Source organism: Lithobates pipiens, unplaced genomic scaffold, assembly GCF_037356315.1.
Source record: "Lithobates pipiens isolate NorthernLeopardFrog02 unplaced genomic scaffold, aLitPip1_a1.2 Scaffold_18, whole genome shotgun sequence".
Classification (NCBI taxonomy): domain Eukaryota; kingdom Metazoa; phylum Chordata; class Amphibia; order Anura; family Ranidae; genus Lithobates; species Lithobates pipiens.
The window spans coordinates 465,390,002-465,410,203 of record NW_027507758.1 but is presented as its reverse complement, the minus strand read 5'-3'; the positions used below and the strand labels follow the sequence as shown (position 1 = coordinate 465,410,203).

The 20,202-nt window shown below is 45.3% G+C and overlaps 1 protein-coding gene across 2 annotated transcripts in view; it reads right to left on the bottom strand.

Annotated features, from left to right (window-relative positions):
- Positions 1-20,202, bottom strand: part of PXYLP1 (2-phosphoxylose phosphatase 1) — a 158,234-nt gene that overhangs the window by 32,495 nt on the left and 105,537 nt on the right. The window contains exons 1-2 of one of the 2 annotated variants that reach the window (XM_077488283.1): positions 19,433-19,545; positions 15,375-15,431 (exon numbers count right to left, since the gene is read on the bottom strand). In XM_077488283.1, the coding sequence (XP_077344409.1) occupies positions 15,375-15,431; positions 19,433-19,457 (82 nt within the window). In that variant the 5' untranslated portion in view covers positions 19,458-19,545. Of the gene's footprint in view, positions 1-15,374; positions 15,432-19,432; positions 19,546-20,202 lie in introns of those variants that run through there. The other variant, XM_077488282.1, reaches the window with a different exon arrangement.

Below are 20,202 nucleotides of genomic sequence, written 5' to 3'. Positions count from 1 at the left end.
CGTGCGCCCCCCCACCCCAAAGCACCTTGTCCCCATGTTGATGAGGACAAGGGCCTCTTCCCGACAACCCTGGCCGTTGGTTGTCGGGGTCTGCGGGCGGGGGGCTTATCGGAATCCGCGAGCCCCCTTTAATAAGGGGGCCCCCGGATACCGGCCCCCCACCCTATGTGAATGAGTATGGGGTACAATGTACCCCTACCCATTCACCTGTGAAATAAAGTACAAAAAAAAACACAACACAGGGTTAAAATATTTTATTGCACAGCTCCGGGGGTCTTCCGTCATTCGGGGGTCTTCTCGCCGGACTCCTCCGCTATCTTCTTGTAGCTCTTTTGCTAGCGGAGGAGTCCGGCTTTCTTCCTCGCCGCCGGCCTCTTCTCCCGACTTCGGGGGTCTTGTCCCCCTCTTCGGTTCTTCTGCCGGGCCACCGCGCCTTCTTATAGCTCTTTTACAGGCGGTGGCCCGGTCTTCTGTCGCCGCCGTCGCCGCCGCCACCTTCCGTTCTTCTCCTTCTTCTTCTCCTGGAGATGTTGACTCGACGAGCTCTCCGGCCGGAATGCCAGGGACACGCTCCGCTGCCACTTATATAGGGACAATGGGGCGGTGTCACATGGGTTGATGTCACATGGGTTGGTCACATGGTAAGGGGGCGGGGTCACCATGTGACATCAACCCATGTTGTGAGCTGTGCAATAAAATATTTTAACCCTGTGTTGTGTTTTTTTTTGTACTTTATTTCACAGGTGAATGGGTAGGGGTACATTGTACCCCATACTCATTCACATAGGGTGGGGGGCCGGTATCCGGGGGCCCCCTTATTAAAGGGGGCTCGCGGATTCCGATAAGCCCCCCGCCCGCAGACCCCGACAACCAACGGCCAGGGTTGTCGGGAAGAGGCCCTTGTCCTCATCAACATGGGGACAAGGTGCTTTGGGGTGGGGGGGCGCACGCCCCCCCTCCCCCAAGGCACCCCCCCATGTTGAGGGCACGCGGCCTGGTACGGCTCAGGAGGGGGGGCCGCCCGCTCGTCCCCACCCCCTTTCCTGGCCGGCCGGGTAGCGTGCTCGGATAAGGGTCTGGTGTGGATCTGGGGGGGGACCCCCACGCCGTTTTTTCGGCGTAGGGGGTTCCCCTTGGAATCCATACCAGACCTAAGGGCCTGGTATGCTCTCGGAGGGGGAACCCACGCCAAATTTTTTTGCAGAAATTTGGCGTGGAGTTCCCCCTTGAGCGCATTTTCTGCTTGGCCACGGCAAAAGTCGCCTGGCCTGGGGCGACTTGTAAGTCGTCCCAAGTCAGGTTGAAGTCATCACAAGTCGTGTTGAAGTCGTCCCAAGTCGCGCTGTGATCTTAACTCAAGTCGTGTACAAGTTGCCTCACTCAAGTCGCCTACAAGTCGTGTTGCCCCTGTGTGAATGGAGCCTTAGAAGGCATGGGAGAGGTGCCTCCCGCCGCTTCCCAGTGGTTCCCGGACTTAGGTTACCTATGGGTGAGCCTGGAAACCATAGAGATAAGTGATGGCAAGATGACCACCCCTCATCTCTATTTTCTTGGAGGGCTGGAGCAATGTCATGACCTCGCTTCCGGTTCCTGGGCCATGTAAACATGTTTACATTTTTTTTATCTTTTGCTTTAACCCTTTAAAGTCCAAATTTTTCAATGAGTTAAAATGTTTTCAATGCCTCAAAATGTGCTCTACCAAACAGAACAGAACGCCAAAGGGTTAAGGGTAAAGGAGAGATTTGGTGTCTTTTAGACCCCAGATCTCTTCATAAAGAGGACCTGTCATGCTGTATTGTTATAGCAAGGGATATTTACATTCCTTGCGATAGCAATAAACGTGATTTTTATATATTTTTTTTCTTTAAAGGGACAGTGTAAAAATTTTAAAAAGTAATACAAGATCCAAAAAAAGAAAAAAGTTTTAAAGAGCCCCTGTGCAGTAGTGAACGCCCACATATGTAAACGGTGTTTGCACCACACGTGTGGTATCGTCACAAACGTCTGAGCGAGAGCAATAATTTTAGCTCTAGATCTCCTCTCTAACTCTAAACTGGTAACCTGTAGAAATTCTTTAATTTTCGCCTATAGAGATTTTTAAGTACCGTAGTTTGGTACCATTCTATGAGCGTGTGCAATTTTAAAGCATGACATGTTAGGTATCTATTTACTCAGCATAACATCATCTTCCATATTAAAATACATAATAATGCTTTGTTTTTTTCCAATTCATCTGTGTATTTTTTCCCAATAAATTGCATTTGAAAAATCACTGCGCAAAAACCATGACATTTAAAATTGTACTAACTGCCATTTTATTCTCCAGGGCGTTTGCAATAAATATATATATTTATTTGGGGGGGGGGGGGTTCTACGTAATTTTCTAGCAGAAAATGCTGATTCTTACTTATAAACAACAAATGTCAGAAAAAGGCTGGGTCCTTAAATGGCTAACACCTCCACTGCCACCATATGTTTTTTTTTTACATTTTGGATACACCTTTGTTTTGGTAGGAATACAAAATTGTTAAAGTATGTTCCAGCAATGTCATGTCCATGAACTCTCTTGCTGGTACTGACATTTTCTACTTGGCTTTTTCCAGGTTCAGTATCTTTTGCCATCTTAATTGGTTGGACTGGTATGATGTTGTTATTTCTGCACATGCGCATAGTAATTCATTAATTTCCACAGCCGAGAGATGCCAGGATTGTAGTTTGCCTATGTGAAGTACAGAACACCTCCTTCCCCTCTCCATAGCATAGGGGAAAAGGTGTTTTGTAGATCACATAGGCAAACTACAATCCTAGCATCTGTCGGTTGTGGAAATTCATGAAGGGGAGATCTCCTAAGGTGACACTACTCCGCCATAGATATATTACAGTGAGTAAGCTTCATCAGCTAGGACAGGAAGTGTTTTACCAGTAGGATCACTGAGGGAAAAAAGCCCAAAATATAAATAATAATAAAAAAGAAAAAATCAGATACAACCACAGCTATCTAAGGGCTGGTAAGCTGTAATATATATGATTTTTGTTCTCGGGTTTAGATATATTTTAAACCTAGGTTACATACTGCCTTATATACAGTGCTAGAAAAAAAAATCTGTACTTGCTCCAACACTTTAAAAAGGTACAATTAACCACCTCCTAGCGCTGTGTTGCAAAAAACTGCAGAATCTATATCTGGAATGCTGATTATAAATGTCATTCCAGAAAGAGCTCTTGGGCAACAAGCATTAATGTTTCAAACACTGTGTACAGAGCCAATCCAATGCGGCTCAGTACTACGTGATCGCTGCTACGACCAATCACAGATGTTAACAATGCAGCTGAATGAAGGTGGCCAATGGATGCTGAACCTGAAATTATAAAGAAATGTCATTCCACTTTAAAAACCTGTCATTAAGGAAATAAAGAAAAAAATGATTACAGGCAATATAGGAAACAAGGAAAAATAAATTATAGGAATAAGGTGCAGGCATACCCACTGAAGCCTCCAATACACTGTTTTTACAGTCAAATGTTCGCATGTGCTAAACCTGCCCCCACCCCATGCCTTTTCTTGGATCCTACACATTTATATTGGCCAGTATGAAGTCCAATCAATGTGATGGATCAAAAGGAATGCGTAGAAAGAGGACGTTAGTGGCACACTCCAACATTACACCATTAGAGCAGAGGATTAAAGTCTAATGCAAGTGTGTGAAGGCATTGCACACAATTCAGTTTAATAAGTACCTGTTGAGCAGCAGGGCCACAGGGGGGGGGGGGGGATTCAGACCACAGAATACGTTTCCCCCCCCTGCAACTTTTGCTTCTTAAAGGGGAGCTGTCGGAAGGCAGTAAAAATGTGGCCCAACTGCACATTTTTACCACTCCTCACACTCAAGCATAAACAAGACCTAAGATTGGAACAGACAGAATCTGAAGCAGCTTTACATGGCAATCAATCATCTTCTATCTTTCATTTTCAAAGCTTTACAAAACAAGCTGAAGTTAGAAGCTGACTGATTACTAAGCACAGCTACCCCAGATTCTGTCTGCACCAGTTTTAGTAAATTGCCCCCAGTGTCTCTTTATATTTTATTTTAAAAAAACTTGTAAATAAGTTACCAGTTAATTTAAAAGTGATGTATGAGGTTAGGAAAAAAACACACACACATACTCACTTCGATATTGCAGCATCACAATGCTACGGTAGCCGTGCCCCATTGCCTCTATGACCAAGAACTGAACGATCACATGACCACTGATTGCTTAGTTCTCGGTCCGTTCAGAGCAGAGAGCGACGACTGTCAGTAAACACTCCCTGCTCTGCCTCTTCAGTGATCACTGAAGTGCAGAGGTGGAGGGGGAAGGTTGCAGCTGGCAGCCGGAGCCAGCGGTCCATCAGACAGTTGGGTGGATCCTGACAATAAGGTTGGGATTCTTCCAAAGTGGCTTTGTTACATCAGGCAACAGAGGGCTTTACCCTGCTGTCAGCTGATTCTGGTCACAGGAAAGCAAAAGTAAGTGCACTCCTGTGAACCAGAAGAGAAGTTTTGGCTGTGCGCCTCATTTAAAGAGGTTTAGAATAAGCTGCTCACAAAAGTACTTTTTTTTCTCTCTCTCTCAAAGGTTTAGAGGACACAGAACATCTTATTAAATAAGGCGTCTCTGCAACTCTTAATGTAAAAAGTCTGAGTGCCTCAAAACAAAATATATTTTGTATCTTTATACTGTATTTAATTGCATTATACTGTAAAGCATTCTATGTCTCCTAAATAGGGATGAGCTTCGTGTTCGAGTCGAACGCATGTTCGACTCGAACATCGGTCGTTCGTGCGTTCGCCGAATTCCGAACGTTTGGGCCGTTCGCGGCAAAATTCGTGTGGCCCACAATGCACTGCGATGGCGCAATGCATTGCTGTCTCACGATTGGCCAAACATGCACTGTGACCCCGCATGCTTGGCCAATCGCAGCGCCAGTAGCGAGGAGAGCAATGGTTGGCCACAGGCATCCTGCCTGTGGCCAATCATAGCTCAGACTGTGTAGTGCACGCCCCACACTATATAAAGCTGCCTTTCAGGCGGCCTCGTGTAGTGTTTGTTAGCATCTGAAGCAGTGGGTGTTCTGTGTACCTTCAACACAGTTACACACCAATCGTTTTTGGCTGATTTACTATTTTGCTCTTGTGTAGTGGTTACTGTCTGTGCCCTGACCGCAGTATACACCACTATATTCACCTCACCTATATAGCTAGTGATCTAGCTTTAATAATAGAGCTTGCAGTCAGTAGTGTTAGTGCGTGCTGTCTGCGTGCTCTGTACCCAGTACATACCACTATATACACCTACAAAGCTGTTCTCTATTTGAGCCCGATTGTCATCTGCAGGAGTTATTGGAAGTTGTGTGTGCCTCCAGCACAGCACAGTATACATCTGTATATACCCCTTTAACTCTGCTGTTTTCTGGTTATTGTCTGCGTGCCCTGACCGCAGTATACACCGTGATATTCACCTCACCTATATAGCTAGTGGTCCATCTTTAACAATAGAGCTTGCAGTCAGCAGTGTCACTCAGGAGATAGTGCGTGCTGTGTGCGTGCTCTGTACCCAGTACATACCGCTATTATCCACCTACATAGCTGTTCTCTATTTGGGCCCGATTGACATCTGCTGGAGTTATTGGAAGTTGTGTGTGCTTCCAGCACAGCACAGTATACATCTGTATATACCCCTTTAACTCTGCTGTTTTCTGGTTATTGTCTGCGTGCCCTGACCGCAGTATACACCGTGATATTCACCTCACCTATATAGCTAGTGGTCCATCTTTAACAATAGAGCTTGCAGTCAGTAGTGTCACTCAGGAGATAGTGCGTGCTGTGTGCCTGCTCTGTACCCAGTACATACCGCTTTTATCCACCTACATAGCTGTTCTCCATTTGGGCCCGATTGGCATCTGCTGGAGTTATTGGAAGTTGTGTGTGCTTCCAGCACAGCACAGTATACATCTGTATATACCCCTTTAACTCTGCTGTTCTATAAAAAAGGCATCTGCAGGAGTTAGTGGGTGTTGTGTGCCTCCAGCACAATATAAACTACCCAACTACTGTTTTACCCAACTCCCTTCAGGCCATTACCATGTCTGGAAGGCCAGCAAGGAGAGGCAGACAGGCGCGAGCCGATAAAAGAGGGCAAGCAGGCTCTGTGTCTAGAGACAACAGTGCTGGTCGTGGACGCGGTGCATTGTCATCAGCACGTGGCCATGGGACATGCTTGTCCTTCTTTTCTGCAGCTGGACATGTTGAACCGCAACATGCCAACGACTTGGTAGAGTGGATGACCAAGCCCTCTTCATCCTCCTCATCCTCTCTCACCCAGTCTCAGGGTAGTAGAAAAGCAGCTGCCAACACATCGTCGTCCCTCCTCTCAATGTCATCATCAGTGACTCCTTCCCTAGACCCACCACGTCCTCCTGAGGAGTCTCCTGAACTCTTTGAGCACAGTGTTGGGTACATGCTCCAGGAGGATGCCCAGTGTTTGGTGGGCTCTGATGATGACACTCAGCTAGAGGAAGGCAGTAGCGTGAGCACAGAGAGAGGGGATGCTCAAGAAGGACAGCAATCTGGCAGTCATGTTCCACAAGCTGCAGCATACTACCAGGTTTGCTACAGCGATGAAGAGGGAGGGGATGATGAGGGCACTGACTCCACGTGGGTGCCTGGAAGGAGGGAGGAGGAGGAGGAGGAGGAGGAGAAGGCACATGTCCAACGAGGCAGGATGCCCTCCGGGGGCCAGCTTAGGGGCAGCACACCGACTGAATCACACCGCAGAGCTCCGCCTGCGCAGAGCGCTTCCTCTGCGCAGAGCGCTTCCTCTGCGCGTTATTCTAAAAGTTCTTTGGTGTGGGCCTTTTTTGAGACGAGTGCATCAGATCGCACCGCTGCTATTTGCAACATATGTCTCAAGCGTATCTCACGTGGCCAAAACATCAGCCGCTTGGGCACCACATGCTTGACCAGACATATGTTGACCTGCCATGCAGCTCGTTGGCAAGCATACCTCAAAGACCCACACCAAAGAACAAAGCGGACCTCTCCTTGCTCCTCATCAGCTGGCATCTCCAACCCCACTAGACCTTCAGTCCTCTCTGAAACCTGCTCTGAGAGGAATGAAGGTGTAGAATTAGGTGTGTCACAGCCAAGTGCTTCCGGGAACTCTGCTAGTGGTACATCCACGTCCGATTATAGCAGACAAATGTCCCTGTCCCAGCTGCTGGACCGGCGGAAGAAATTTACTCCCAGCCATCCACATGCCCAGCGGTTGAATGCTAGCTTGGCTAAATTGCTAGCACTTCAACTGCTGCCTTTTCAGTTGGTAGACTCGGCCCCCTTCCGTGAGTTTGTACAATGTGCGGTTCCTCAGTGGCAGGTCCCCAAACGCCACTTTTTCTCACGGAAGGCAATTCCGGCTCTCTACCGGCATGTGGAAGGCAATGTCCTTGCCTCGCTGGACAGGGCGGTCAGCGGTAAGGTGCATATTACCGCTGACTCATGGTCCAGCAGGCATGGACAGGGACGTTACCTGTCTTTCACGGCCCATTGGGTCACTCTTCTGGCTGCTGGGAAGGATGCAGGACAAGGTGCAGTAGTATTGGAGGTTGTTCCGCCACCACACCTCCAAAATGCTACTATTGGTTGTGACACACCTCTCTCCTCCACCCCCTCCTCTTCTTCTTCCTCCATGGCCTCTTCCAGTGCTCTGTCCTCAGAACCAGCGGTGCTCCGTAGGCGTTGCAGGGGCTACGCAAGTACGCAGGCAAAACGATGCCATGCCGTGCTTGCGCTGGTTTGTTTGGGGGACAGGAGCCACACTGGGGCGGATGTTTTGTCAGCTCTGCAGGGGCAGGCCGAGAGGTGGTTGACGCCACGCCAGCTTAAGCCAGGAATGGTGGTTTGCGACAATGGCACCTCTCCGCCCTCCGACAGGGACAACTGACCCATGTGCCCTGTGTAGCTCACGTCCTTAACCTGGTGGTGCAGCGGTTCTTGGGCAGGTACCCCGGCTTACAGGATGTCCTGAAACAGGCCAGGAGAGTCTGTGTGCATTTCCGCCGATCATTTAATGCCTGTGCTCGGCTGGCTGAGCTCCAAAAGGAGTTGAACCTGCCCAAGAACCGCCTTATATGTGACATGCCCACCAGATGGAACTCAACATTGGCCATGCTGCAGCGGCTGCACACGCAGTAGAGGGCCATCAATGAGTACCTGTGCGACTACGGCACCAGGACAGGGTCAGGAGAGCTTGGTTTTTTCTCACCACGCCAGTGGGGCATGATCAGGGATGCATGCACTGTCCTGTCACCGTTTGAGGAGGCCACAAGGATGGTGAGCAGTGACAGTGCATGCATCAGTGACACTATACCTCTTGTCCACCTCTTGGAGCATACGCTGCGTGGAATAATGGACAGGGCACTTGAGGCAGAACAGAGGCAGGAAGAGGAGGACTTCCTTGCCTCTCAAGGCCCCCTTTATCCAGACAGTGTTCCTGCTGTGCCACCCATCACACAGGAAGAGGGTGAGGAGGAGGAAGAGGAGGAGGAGGATGATTGTGTCAGCATGGAGGTGGAGGCTGGCACTCAGCATCAGCAGCAGCAGTCTTATAGGGATGATTTACAGTCCCAAGAAACACGTGGACTTGTACGTGGCTGGGAGGAGGTAGCTGCGGATCATGTTGTCCTTAGTGACCCAGAGGACTCCGGACCGAATGCCTCAGCTAACCTACGCTGCATGGCCTCCCCGATCCTGCAAAGCCTGCGGAAGGATCCTCGTATTCTTCGGATCAAGGAGAGGGACCATTACTGGCTGGCCACTCTCCTTGATCCACGGTACAAGGGTAAGGTTGCCGACCTTATCTTGCCATCGCAGAGGGAGCAGAGGATGAGACATCTCCGGGAGGCCTTGCAGAAAGCTCTGTGCAACGCGTTCCCAGAGACTGGGAGGTCACAAACTCCTGGTCCTGGACAACGTGTTGCTGAGGCATCAGCCAGAAGGAGCGGTGGAGAAGGTGGCCGTCTGACTGATGCTTTCAGACAATTTTTTAGTCCGCAGCCCCAAGGTATGATTGGTTCCAGCACCCATCGCCAGCGTCTAATTTACATGGTGCAGGAATACCTAGGGGCAAGGTCAGACTTGGACACCTTTCCCACTGAAAATCCTCTGGCTTACTGGGTCTTGAGGATGGATCACTGGCCAGAGCTTGCACAGTATGCAATTGAGCTACTGGCCTGTCCTGCATCCAGCGTTCTTTCGGAACGCACCTTCAGTGCTGCTGGTGGCTTCGTTACCGATCACAGGGTGCGCCTGTCCACCGAATCAGTTGATCGACTGACCTTCATCAAGATGAATCAGTCTTGGATCAACCACAGCTACCAAGCACCTGAAGCTGATGTAACCGAATAATTTTTTTTGAAATACCACATCCCTTCAAGACTGCCTATGCTGATGCTGAGTGACTGTCCTGTTATGTTGATTGTCTATCCTCTTCCTCCTCCGCTGATATGTTGGAAGAACATTTTTGGTTCTGGGTGATGCCAGCAGCCCAATTTTTCTGCCCCTGTTTAACAGGGGCGTTTAAGTACAATTTTTGATGCAATGCTTTGCAGCAGGGCTAATTCCTGCAAAAAAACTAGAGTGTATGGCAGAGGTTGCAGTGTGATGGCACCAGTGCCTAAGGCCCAATTTTTCTGCCCCTGTTTAACAGGGGCGTTTAAATACAATTTTTGATGCAATGCTTTGCAGCAGGGCTAATTCCTGCAATAAAACTAGAGTGTATGGCAGAGGTTGCAGTGTGATGGCACCAGTGCCTAAGGCCCAATTTTTCTGCCCCTGTTTAACAGGGGCGTTTAAGTAAAATTTTTGATGCAATGCTTTGCAGCAGGGCTAATTCCTGCAATAAAACTATAGTGTATGGCAGAGGTTGCAGTGTGATGGCACCAGTGCCTAAGGCCCAATTTTTCTGCCCCTGTTTAACAGGGACATGTAATTACAATTCTTGATATAATATTTCACAGGAGGGCCCCTTCCTGTGCCCACCCAGAGTAACAGTGAGGACTTATAGTGTTGTGGCACCAGCACCACAACCACCAAAGGTCAATTTTTCTACCACTGTTCAACAATGGCATGTAATTACAATTCTTGATATAATCGTTCACAGCAGGGCGCTCCAGCGCCCACCAAGAGTCACTTTGAGGGCTTACAATGTTGTTGCAAAACCAACACCTTGTTCCGCCATTTCTGCAGAGCATATAGGGCAGGCCCCTACTTTCAAACATCCAACTTACAAACATCTCCTACTTGCAAACGGAAGGAGACAACAGCAAGTGAGATGAAAAAAGATGGACGACAAAACAAATTATACAGGGGTGATAACCCTTCCCTATGTTTTCCAAAAAGCTTAAAAATATTTTTTTTGACTGGAGCTACACTTTAAAAATGTACCAGTTGAAAATTACAAACAGATTCAACTTAACACAACAAACCTACACAGTCCCAGTCTTGTTTGCACCGCCTGTATACTGCTGTTCTGAGTATATAGGGCCTGGGGGCCACACGCATTTCCTTTTTTTAATATGGGTACAGGGTTCCCCTTAATATGCGTACAAGACCCAAATAGGCTGGTAATGGGCAGGGAGGGCTACCCATGCCATTTTTCTGAATGATTTTCAACCATATTGCAGGAACCAGATATAACATTAAAACCGCAAGCAGTTTTAAATGGTGTTATTTCCGCTTAATGTCATTTTGTGCAGGGACTGTTCTAAACACGGGAAACACGTGGCACTTCACAGGCATACTACAGACACCCACCAGGCACCATATTTAAAGGAATATTTCACTTTTTTTTTTCACTTTAATCGTCATTAAAATCAGTACTCCCACCAAAACGGTAGTTTTTAAAACTTTTTTTTGCAGTGACCCATGTCCCCTGAGGCAGGAGGCAGGTCGCCAAACCCTTTTTAGGACACTATCTTGCATATTAGCCGTTAAAATTAGCACTTTCCAATTCGAACGTTCGAGTCCCATAGACTTCAATGGGGTTCTAACGTTCGTACCGAACGCGGGGGTCGTTGGCAAGTTCTGGTGCGAACCGAACCGGGGGGTGTTCGGCTCATCCCTACTCCTAAACAATGAAGAGTGCTTTTTAGCAAAATATTCCATTTGCCTGTACTTTAAATGTCAGGGTGAAGAAGGTATGAAATTATACATCTGTTCTTTCCAGCACTACAATTTCTCCGGCCTCAAAGAATAAGCCTTGGTTCACTCAGTGCGGAATAAGACAGTGGCCTGGGCTACGGAGTAGCTCGAGACCAAAATATATTTAATTACTATCATTACATGATGCACAGCATGCACTTTTATGACACAGCTATGGCAACTGGTTGTATTTATTGGTATTTTAAAACCTAAACCCAATATTTAAAAGGACCACTTCAGAGGAAAATGAAAAGTAAACCTGGAACTGTATGCAAGAAAACAGAATGCTTCCATTTCTCTTCTATATATAGCTATAGCTATAGGTATAGCTTTAGCGCACACGTCTACCTCATTTCCTTTTGCCAATGTGGTGATCTGAAATCAGATCAGGCAATCAGATTCAAGCATCAGTGAGCTGCAATAGGGCTGGCTGCATGGGACTAAGGGAGGCCATACACAGAACAAATTTCTTCCCTGCAACCACGGGCTGCAGGGAAGAAATTTGCATAATTTCCCCCATCAACACAAACAGGGTTGATGCGGGAATGCCTCCTGCCGGGCCATTGTCTTCTGGGGTTCTGGGGGGGGGGGGGGGGTCCTGCTGGGAGAAGACAGTGATTTGATTAGACAGTGGGTGAAGGCAGTGATCGGCCACTAGCAATAATCACAAAAAAATACGTCAGGCTGGTTGTACCCAAGTTGATCGATTGATGAACTTGGTAGAATTCAGCCTGTCCATTAAAGGTTGAAATCACGACAGGTTCCTTATTCTTAATTTTTTTGGAGTTTGGAGTTTGAACTAAAATAAATAAATAAAAAAAGTAGTGTATAGCCAGCTTTAGACTTTCTGGACAGTCTCAGGCATTATTTTTCATTCAACCAGCAGGTTGACAATAAATAAAAAAGTGCCAATTCTCCCATTTGAGGTGGATGGTGGAATTACTCCTGCTGTACTATTATGTTCAGATGGCAGGGATTGGTGTTGCTGGCTATAGCCGGCAGCACTGATCATTCAAAAAATAACCTGACCGGTTGATTGTACAGATGTTGACTGATAGGTTGACTTCTTCTGTACAGCAAAGGTGCCCAGACATGGATCAAAATTCAGTCTGTCCCTGCTGAACCGGCCGAATTTCAATCCATGTACGTTCAGCCTCTCAGAGGCTATAACGCATTAATATACAAAGTGGGGGGGGGGGGGGGAGGTATCTTCAATAACCATATTTAAATCCAGGGAGTAGGGATTTGTAAGTGCATAAAAACTAGGGATGAGCTCCGGCGTGTTCGCACAGCCCACGTGCAGAACCCGCCAGGAAGTCAGCACTCCACAGCGCTAATCACAGGGAGTGAGACATCTCTGCAGCCGCTCATCAGGACAATGTCTCACTGCCTGTGATTAGCGCAGTGCAGTGCCGACTTCCTGGCGGACTATGTATGTGGGCCATGCGAACCCGCCGGAGCTCATCCCTAATAAAAACAATTAAAAAGGTAACCAGCATTTTTTTTTAAGTTATACTATGTTAATGGAAACATGTAACAAATATAAAGTAGGTGTTATCCCAATATAGCTGCAAAAAAGTAGAAATACACTTTAACAAATTTACAGACAGAATTCAGTACAGGAAAACAGTATCCGCATCAGCAAAAGATAAGAGGGAATAATCGTGTTTGTAGGGGCCCAGATTTTGTCTGGCATTTTATGAGTGTCTGAGCGCAGACATTTTTTTCATTATGCATGGTACAAGTAACGTCCTTGAGAAGGACACAGCTGGTTGCCTCCACATCTGATCTACATGTAGGCTTGCAGACATACACATGTTGAATCAATATGTTATAGTAAGGTTGCAGTGGCGGCCCGTCCATAGGGGGCGCCCGGGCGCCGCCCCCCCTGTGTGGTCACAAAAAAAAAAAAAAAAAAAAAAAATGTAAAAAAAAATAAAAAGTTTTAAAACTGCCCCTTTAAAAAAAAAAAAAAAAGTTCTTTAAGGAAGTGCTCGAGCGCCGGTCACACTGCACGCCGGGAAACGCCACGCCAATGCAATCATGAGATTGCAGGCGTGGCGCTTCATTTGCGGGCGTTTAGCCCGCCTCAGGGCGCTTTCTGAAGCGCTGAGTAGCTTCCGCCCGGCGCTGTAGTATGTGTTACTACGGCCGGGCGGGCAGTTTGATTGACATCTGAGTTGACTCAGATGTCACTTCCTGTCTTCTCTCTCCCATCTCACCTGAGAGAGGAAACAGGAAGTAAGAGGAGTAGAGCGGGAGTGCAGGAGAGGAGCGGCTGCGGAGAGCACACAGTCAGGTAAGTGGTGTGTGTGTGTCCTAATCAGGAAGATTGCCATATTCCAAGTCACATGTTCTTTTACCATTGGAGTAACAGTATTGAATCCATAACAAAATCAAAGACCAAGCTCTATACTAGTGGAGTCTGTGACCAGAGAATTGGCATTTTCTACAGCTGTTAACCTAGCAGTTACCAATGGCCTTTTTACATATGTTTTTCTTTAATGAAGAATAATATGCATGTAGAAGAGACCTACTTAAAGCTTCATTTATATTCTTTTTAAATCTGATCCTTATTTAATAACTTATGTACATTGTTAGAATGGTATGCACTTTGCTGCCCTTTGTATTTTGTGGAAAACTAATTGTACTCAAAAAAAAGAAAAAAGGCATTTTTTGTTTTGTTTTGGCAAATACCAGTCATTCTATTTTTGCAAAGTTTGCACATGCTCTAAATGTCCACATTGGTTATAATCTGTTCTTTTCTGTAAAATGATCTGGTAAATGTGCTCCGTGCATTTCTTATTAAATATTTTATCTGCTTTTCCATGTGCAGAAAATTGTACTAGAATGTTGAGTGTGGATTTGCAGTTGGCAGGTTTTGTTCAATACTGTTCTGCAACTGACCTGTAATCTGTTGCCACTAACACCTCTCACTTGTCCGTATAACTTGCGCGTGTGTGTGTGTGTGTGTGTGTGTGTGTGTGTGTGTGTGTGTCCGTGTCCGTCCATGGTACAAGGAAAGAAAAACAAATTGTCTATGGGCTGCTTAAGAGCAACAAGATGTAGGTGTGGCTATGTGTCTTTCCCCATCCTGAGAACCCTGCCACACAACCCCTTTGCCTATGTTGTCTTTGTGGCAATCCTGGCCTGGTAGTGCCTAGTATGACACCATTTATACCCAGCAAATTGCACAATGTAGTGTTGTTGTGGGTTATGATTTCATCTTCCAGTTAACTACAGGTGAATACAAAATACAACTCACACTATGGCTCCTAATTCGAGTATTGTATTGCCCTACCCCCCCTCCCAAACACCCCATTAAAAAGCTTGCAATGGCTGCGCAGGAAAAGGGCAAATTTGCAAACAAGCATCTTCAAGCACAGTGTACAGTAATACAAGTCTTTGTTTGTAGCTACTCATCTGGAAGAAGTGGCAGGGTTAAAAATTGCTTAACGTAAATGATTTACTGCCAAATAAATCCCTTCAACTTTAAAAAATGATCGCAGCTACGTTAGTTACTTTAAAGCTAATAGTGCCACTGGCAACACATTAGGAGTAATCTGTATGCACAGTCTCATTGTCCTATTTCCTATGTGTTTTATTTGTTGTGGTTCACATCAGTGAGTTTGATGTAAACTTGAAGAGTTGTGTTTTACTATTCAGTCATTTACATTTCAGATCTTGATGCAAATGAATCTTTTAGTGTTTGTGGATTGCGTGAGTTGTACTTGGCTAGATTCAATGATCCTTCCTTCCTTTTGCTGTTCTTCAAACCAAATACACATTTCCCTCACCACCAAATAGGGCCTAATATGTGCATATAACAGTGATAAGCACAGTGCAACTCCGATGGTAGGTAGGGAGTCTATGTCTATGTACACAGCTACTGTATTTGCAGGACAATGAAATTCTGGATACACGCCAATATCATTCTACAAATTCTGGGTGTGGCTTATGAGAAGTGGGAGGGGCCAACCGTGGATGGGCGGGGTCTTGCGCCCCCCCATCCTAAAACTTCACCAGCCGCCACTGTAAGGTTGTGATCCCCGGCCTACTCTGGCCCCATGTTACTACGTCTAATTCTGTTTCTATCTATAATAAGGCAAAATGATTCGGTATAATGCTAAACATTACCTGGGAGCATGTGGGATTGTGAGTTTAGCTGCAAACTGACAGGCAACCATCTGGTGACTGCAGAGACACAAAAATACAAACAAGAATCAGTATGTTTAATGAAACAGTTAAAGCAAAAAAGGTAGTATGCAAAGTGCAAGATGTATCATTGGCAAAGATGGTTTAAAGTTTAAGTCTAAACATTTTTTAGCTTAAAGCGGTTGGCAAAAGGCATAATGAGCTAGTATGCACCGCATACTAGCTCATTATTAAATACTTACCTTAGAACGAGGCACCGACATCTCACCTGATCTACGCCGGAGGGACCCGACATGTTTCCTCGGTGTGTCTTCCGGGTATCGAGGCTCCGGCCACTCACATCGCTGAAGCCGCGATACCGTCTTGTCGCAATGTCGTCACTCCAGCTAATGCGTGCGGGAGATTTCTTTCCGCCAGGGTCCGACGTTGAAATCTCTCGAAAGTGGGGACGGATACCTGGTATCCACACTCCCCCCCTCCCCTCGAAAGGTGCCAAATGCTCAGATTTGCTCCCTGTTGGTTTGTTGATTTTACCATTGAAAGTGTGTTTATTTCTGTATTAAACAGATATAACAAAACTGTTGATCGTGCTAAAAATTAAGTGCAGCTCTGCAGTGTTATCAGCCCTAACCAGTTCACCTCTGTGAACTACAAAATAAACTCCCCACTATGTTATGCAGATGAGGAGATGGGGAGATGGGGAGATGAGGAGATGCAATGCAAGAAAGCAAAATTGACCACTGGATTGGTAATCTGCAATAAATTACATTTTTGTTCTGGTCTTTAGATCAGTGTTTTTAAACCTTTTTTTTTGTCAAGACACCCTTTAAAATGATGTACAAACCTCAAGGAAACACATTCTTAAATTGAAAAAATTAAAGTAATTGTTCTACATAATACAGCAATATCCATAAATGTAGGTCACTCAACGTTAGAGGTGATTTATTCAAAAAAAACAAAAACCTTTACATACTGGTACTGAACAGTACTACAATGTTTTTCTCCATCACTCAGCTAATGTGACCCCAGTACTGATGGAGGGGAGCAGGGGAGGGGCAAACAATGATGCTATCCAGGCACCCAATGTTCTTTCCATCAACCAAAGGCATCATTGGTTGTTAGTACACCATCAGGTAGGAGGTTATAATGGTGTATAATGAAAACCTGCAACTTTATACAACTAAAAGGCAGGCTTGATCCACCAGCTGGCTTGTATACAATTTTGAGGAAATTTTTTGACATGTTGCAAAGGCACCCCTGGAGAAACCTGCAGGCATACCAGGGTGCCTGGGTTGAAAACGGCTGCTTTAGATACACTTTAACCCTAATCAATGTGCCTTTCATTACTGCTCTGCAGATAGCATTCTTAATATAATCAGGCACCAAATCTTCCTTCCAAGATAGAAAACAGTTCCAATAGGCTGTAGTGTTGGCACCACTTTACTATGAGAACATTTTGCCAACTCCAGTCAGTAGTGTATTTATGTTTTGTGCTGCCCTAAGCCTGACTAAACTTGTGCACCCACTAATTTAAATATGACCCACCCCTCCCTGTCACGGCCACACACCCCTTGCTGTTTAAGACCCGCCCTGAAATTTTTGAGTGGGGACACTAGTTCTGAGAGCCGGGGGGGGGGGGGGGGGGTTCAATGGATTCCCTTAATTTGCATAGATTTGCTCTCACTTCCTATTTGGCTATGGGGCAGGAAGTGAAGGGAAATCTCAGCAATGGGACAGGGATGGTAAAAAAGGTTTGTGGTCCAGATTCAGAGGACAGTCAAAATTAGAATCACCCCCCACAGTTGTGGAATGCCAGCCGCCCGCATACCCAAAGCAGTGCGGGTGCTTTATGGGGGCGCTAGACTAATTTGCCTCTCAGCCCAGTCTGCCCCAGAAGACTGGCATTGACAGCGTTGACTCCAGGGGCCGCATGGCTCAAAATGTACAATGCATGTGGATCTCGCCAGTAACTTTGCCTCTACCCACCCCTGCTCACAAAAGCTGATTGACCTGGTGTCATGTCTTAAGTATTATGCATATTTTACTAGGAGACTTGAGTGGAAGTTCTCCTCTCCCCCTCTCTCGCTGCAATCTTCTGGGACACGTCACAGATCCTTGATTGCCCAGCCATTCAGTACATGCAGCGTGACTCACGCATGTGCAGTGAACACCCAGCTGTGAAACAGCAAGCTGAAATGGGTGGAACGGCGATTTAGGCAGGCTTCTTAGAGCAGAGCTTACCTCTTGACTAAACAACTCCCCCTTGTGTTATAGAGAGGGAAAGTTATTCTGTAGTACTAACAAATTTTCTGCCTTACCGTGAGAACGCTATTTCGTAGATACAATATGGTGAGTGAGTGCTCACCCTAGGACAGGAAGTATGTTACCGGCCGGATCACCAGGTGAAATAAAGGCAAAAACGTTTTTTCTTGTTTTGCTCTGGAGTTTAAACATGCTTTAAAAAGGAAATTTCATTGAGGGATGTATAGGGCTGCCATTATTGTGCTTCCAAAAAAATGATAGTTACCTGGCTGCCCTGATAATTCCATGACTTCACTAACTGTGTCACCAACCTGGAACAAACATGCAGATCAGGAGTTTTAAAATCTTTCCTTCACCAATGGCGGCATACTTTTCCCTGGTCATCTATTGCGAAAGTATCAAAGTGAGAAACATGCAACTAGCAGGCTCCATTTTTCTCTCAGTACAGGTTTCCTTTGTAGGTATTTTTTTTATAACTAAAAAGGTAACAGTGACATGGGCAAATTGCAAAATATACTGTACAATAGAACTAAGCCCTGCACCAAATAGCATTTGATCACATGTTCAAAGAGCACTATGATGTATCTGGCTTTCCTCCATAGAAATATCCAGATAAAAGAGCCAAGGAATAACAGCACAGAGCAAAGCCATGAATGTCATGGAAGGATGAATGGGTAAAAGATCTCTCTGCCAGGGTGAAAGGCACCATTAAGATCTGAGAAGATTGGGAATCAAATCCTTCCCCACTGTACCCAAATATTACCCCCTTCTTTAAAAAAACAAGAAATAAAGTTTCACTCTAAATATTGCACTTGAATAGCTTGGTTATGTGATTTTTTGTAGCAACTAACTTACAATGCCTATGCGCTAGATGTTATAAGTGTTATATTTCCTGTGGGGTCACTGTATTCACCCCTCTTTTTCAGTAGTCAAATGGAGGTATTCGTGACAAGAATAAGAGCAAGACATAGGCAAACATTTTAGATGAAAACTGGTTTCTTCAACCGAAGAATAATATAGTTTGGAAAGTAGCAATCTAACAATGAAAATCAATTAACCTATCATTGGTAAATGAAAAATTTAGTTTCTTTGAGTGCTCAGTGATCTTCTAGACCAGGGGTCATCAACCCTGTCCTCAGGGCCCACTAACAGGCCAGGTTTTATGTATTACCTTGGGAAGATGCAGACTAGAATACTGCAATCACTGAACAGAAAATTATATCACCTGTGATGTATTTCAGTTGTCTTGCAAACCTGGCCTGTTAGTAGGCCCTGAGGACAGGGTTGATGACCACTGTTCTAGACAATGAACTGATCTTTTGTTGCCATGGATGGAAAAGCTGCTTCAATGCTCTCTGCTTAAGTATATAATTATATATATATATATATATATATATATATATATATATATATATATATATATATATATATATATATATATATATACACATACATACATACACACACACACACATACATACATATACACACACACACACACACACACACATCTTATAGTCGTGCAGTAATATTAATTATATAACTACATTTACCTTTACAGAATGTGCAAACACAACAAATGTATAGAAACTTTAGCAGCAATTAAGTGATCACACATTGATCCTTCACTGCAAGTAGGGACACAATCTCCCCTTAATTCAAATGGTGTGCTAAATAAATTATTTAAAGCAACAAATAACATAGATGTAATTTATAGCTATAGTACTGTATCATAGTTCCAGACAAACCATACAGAACATATAGAATGAAGAATATACCTAGTAGAAGAAGAGCAAAATGCATTCTGCCGCCGCGTTGTAGCCGTCTAGATGCTGTCTAGTATGGAAATGGTGATGGTTTGCTCAAACACACTGTATATTTTTATTCTTTGGCAGAGCACCTCCTAAGGACGGACAGGACTGCCTTTCACAATGTTGCATACCTAACAGCTGATTCAGTTCTTCGTTCAGGGAAACCGACAGCTCTGGACCACAGGAAGAATGGCCGTCTTGTTCTTCATGGGGCCAACATGTAAACTACATATTTTAAAAGGTTTCTAGTGGTTTCCCTGCAGAAACTCACACAGACCTGTCCAATCCTTTTGCACAAGACATTCATTCGTTACACATAATTTAATGTGGCTATATCATTTAAATATAGACTTCACATGAACCAGCATTAGCACTACAAAATCACACTATTATTTTAATTTAATATGTGCCTTATGATTGCTATAAATTAAAAACAGCTGTTTCTGAGCTTTTAGCCTAGGCAATCTAAGGCAGGCCATAGATGATGCGGTTTTCTTTCCTGATAACACGGTTTTCAGGAATGAAAACAGTGTTGGTAGAGGAATCTCTCCTGATGAGCTGTCCTCCCAGCGGAGGGACCCTATAGCCATCGGCAATAATTCCACGTATAAATCTTACATGCTGGTTGTACCCAAATTCGACTGCTGGATCAACATGTGTACAATCAGTCTGCCCATAGATGGTTTGAATCTCGGGCCGGTCCCTGCTGAACCAGCTGAGATTCAAACCCTCTATGG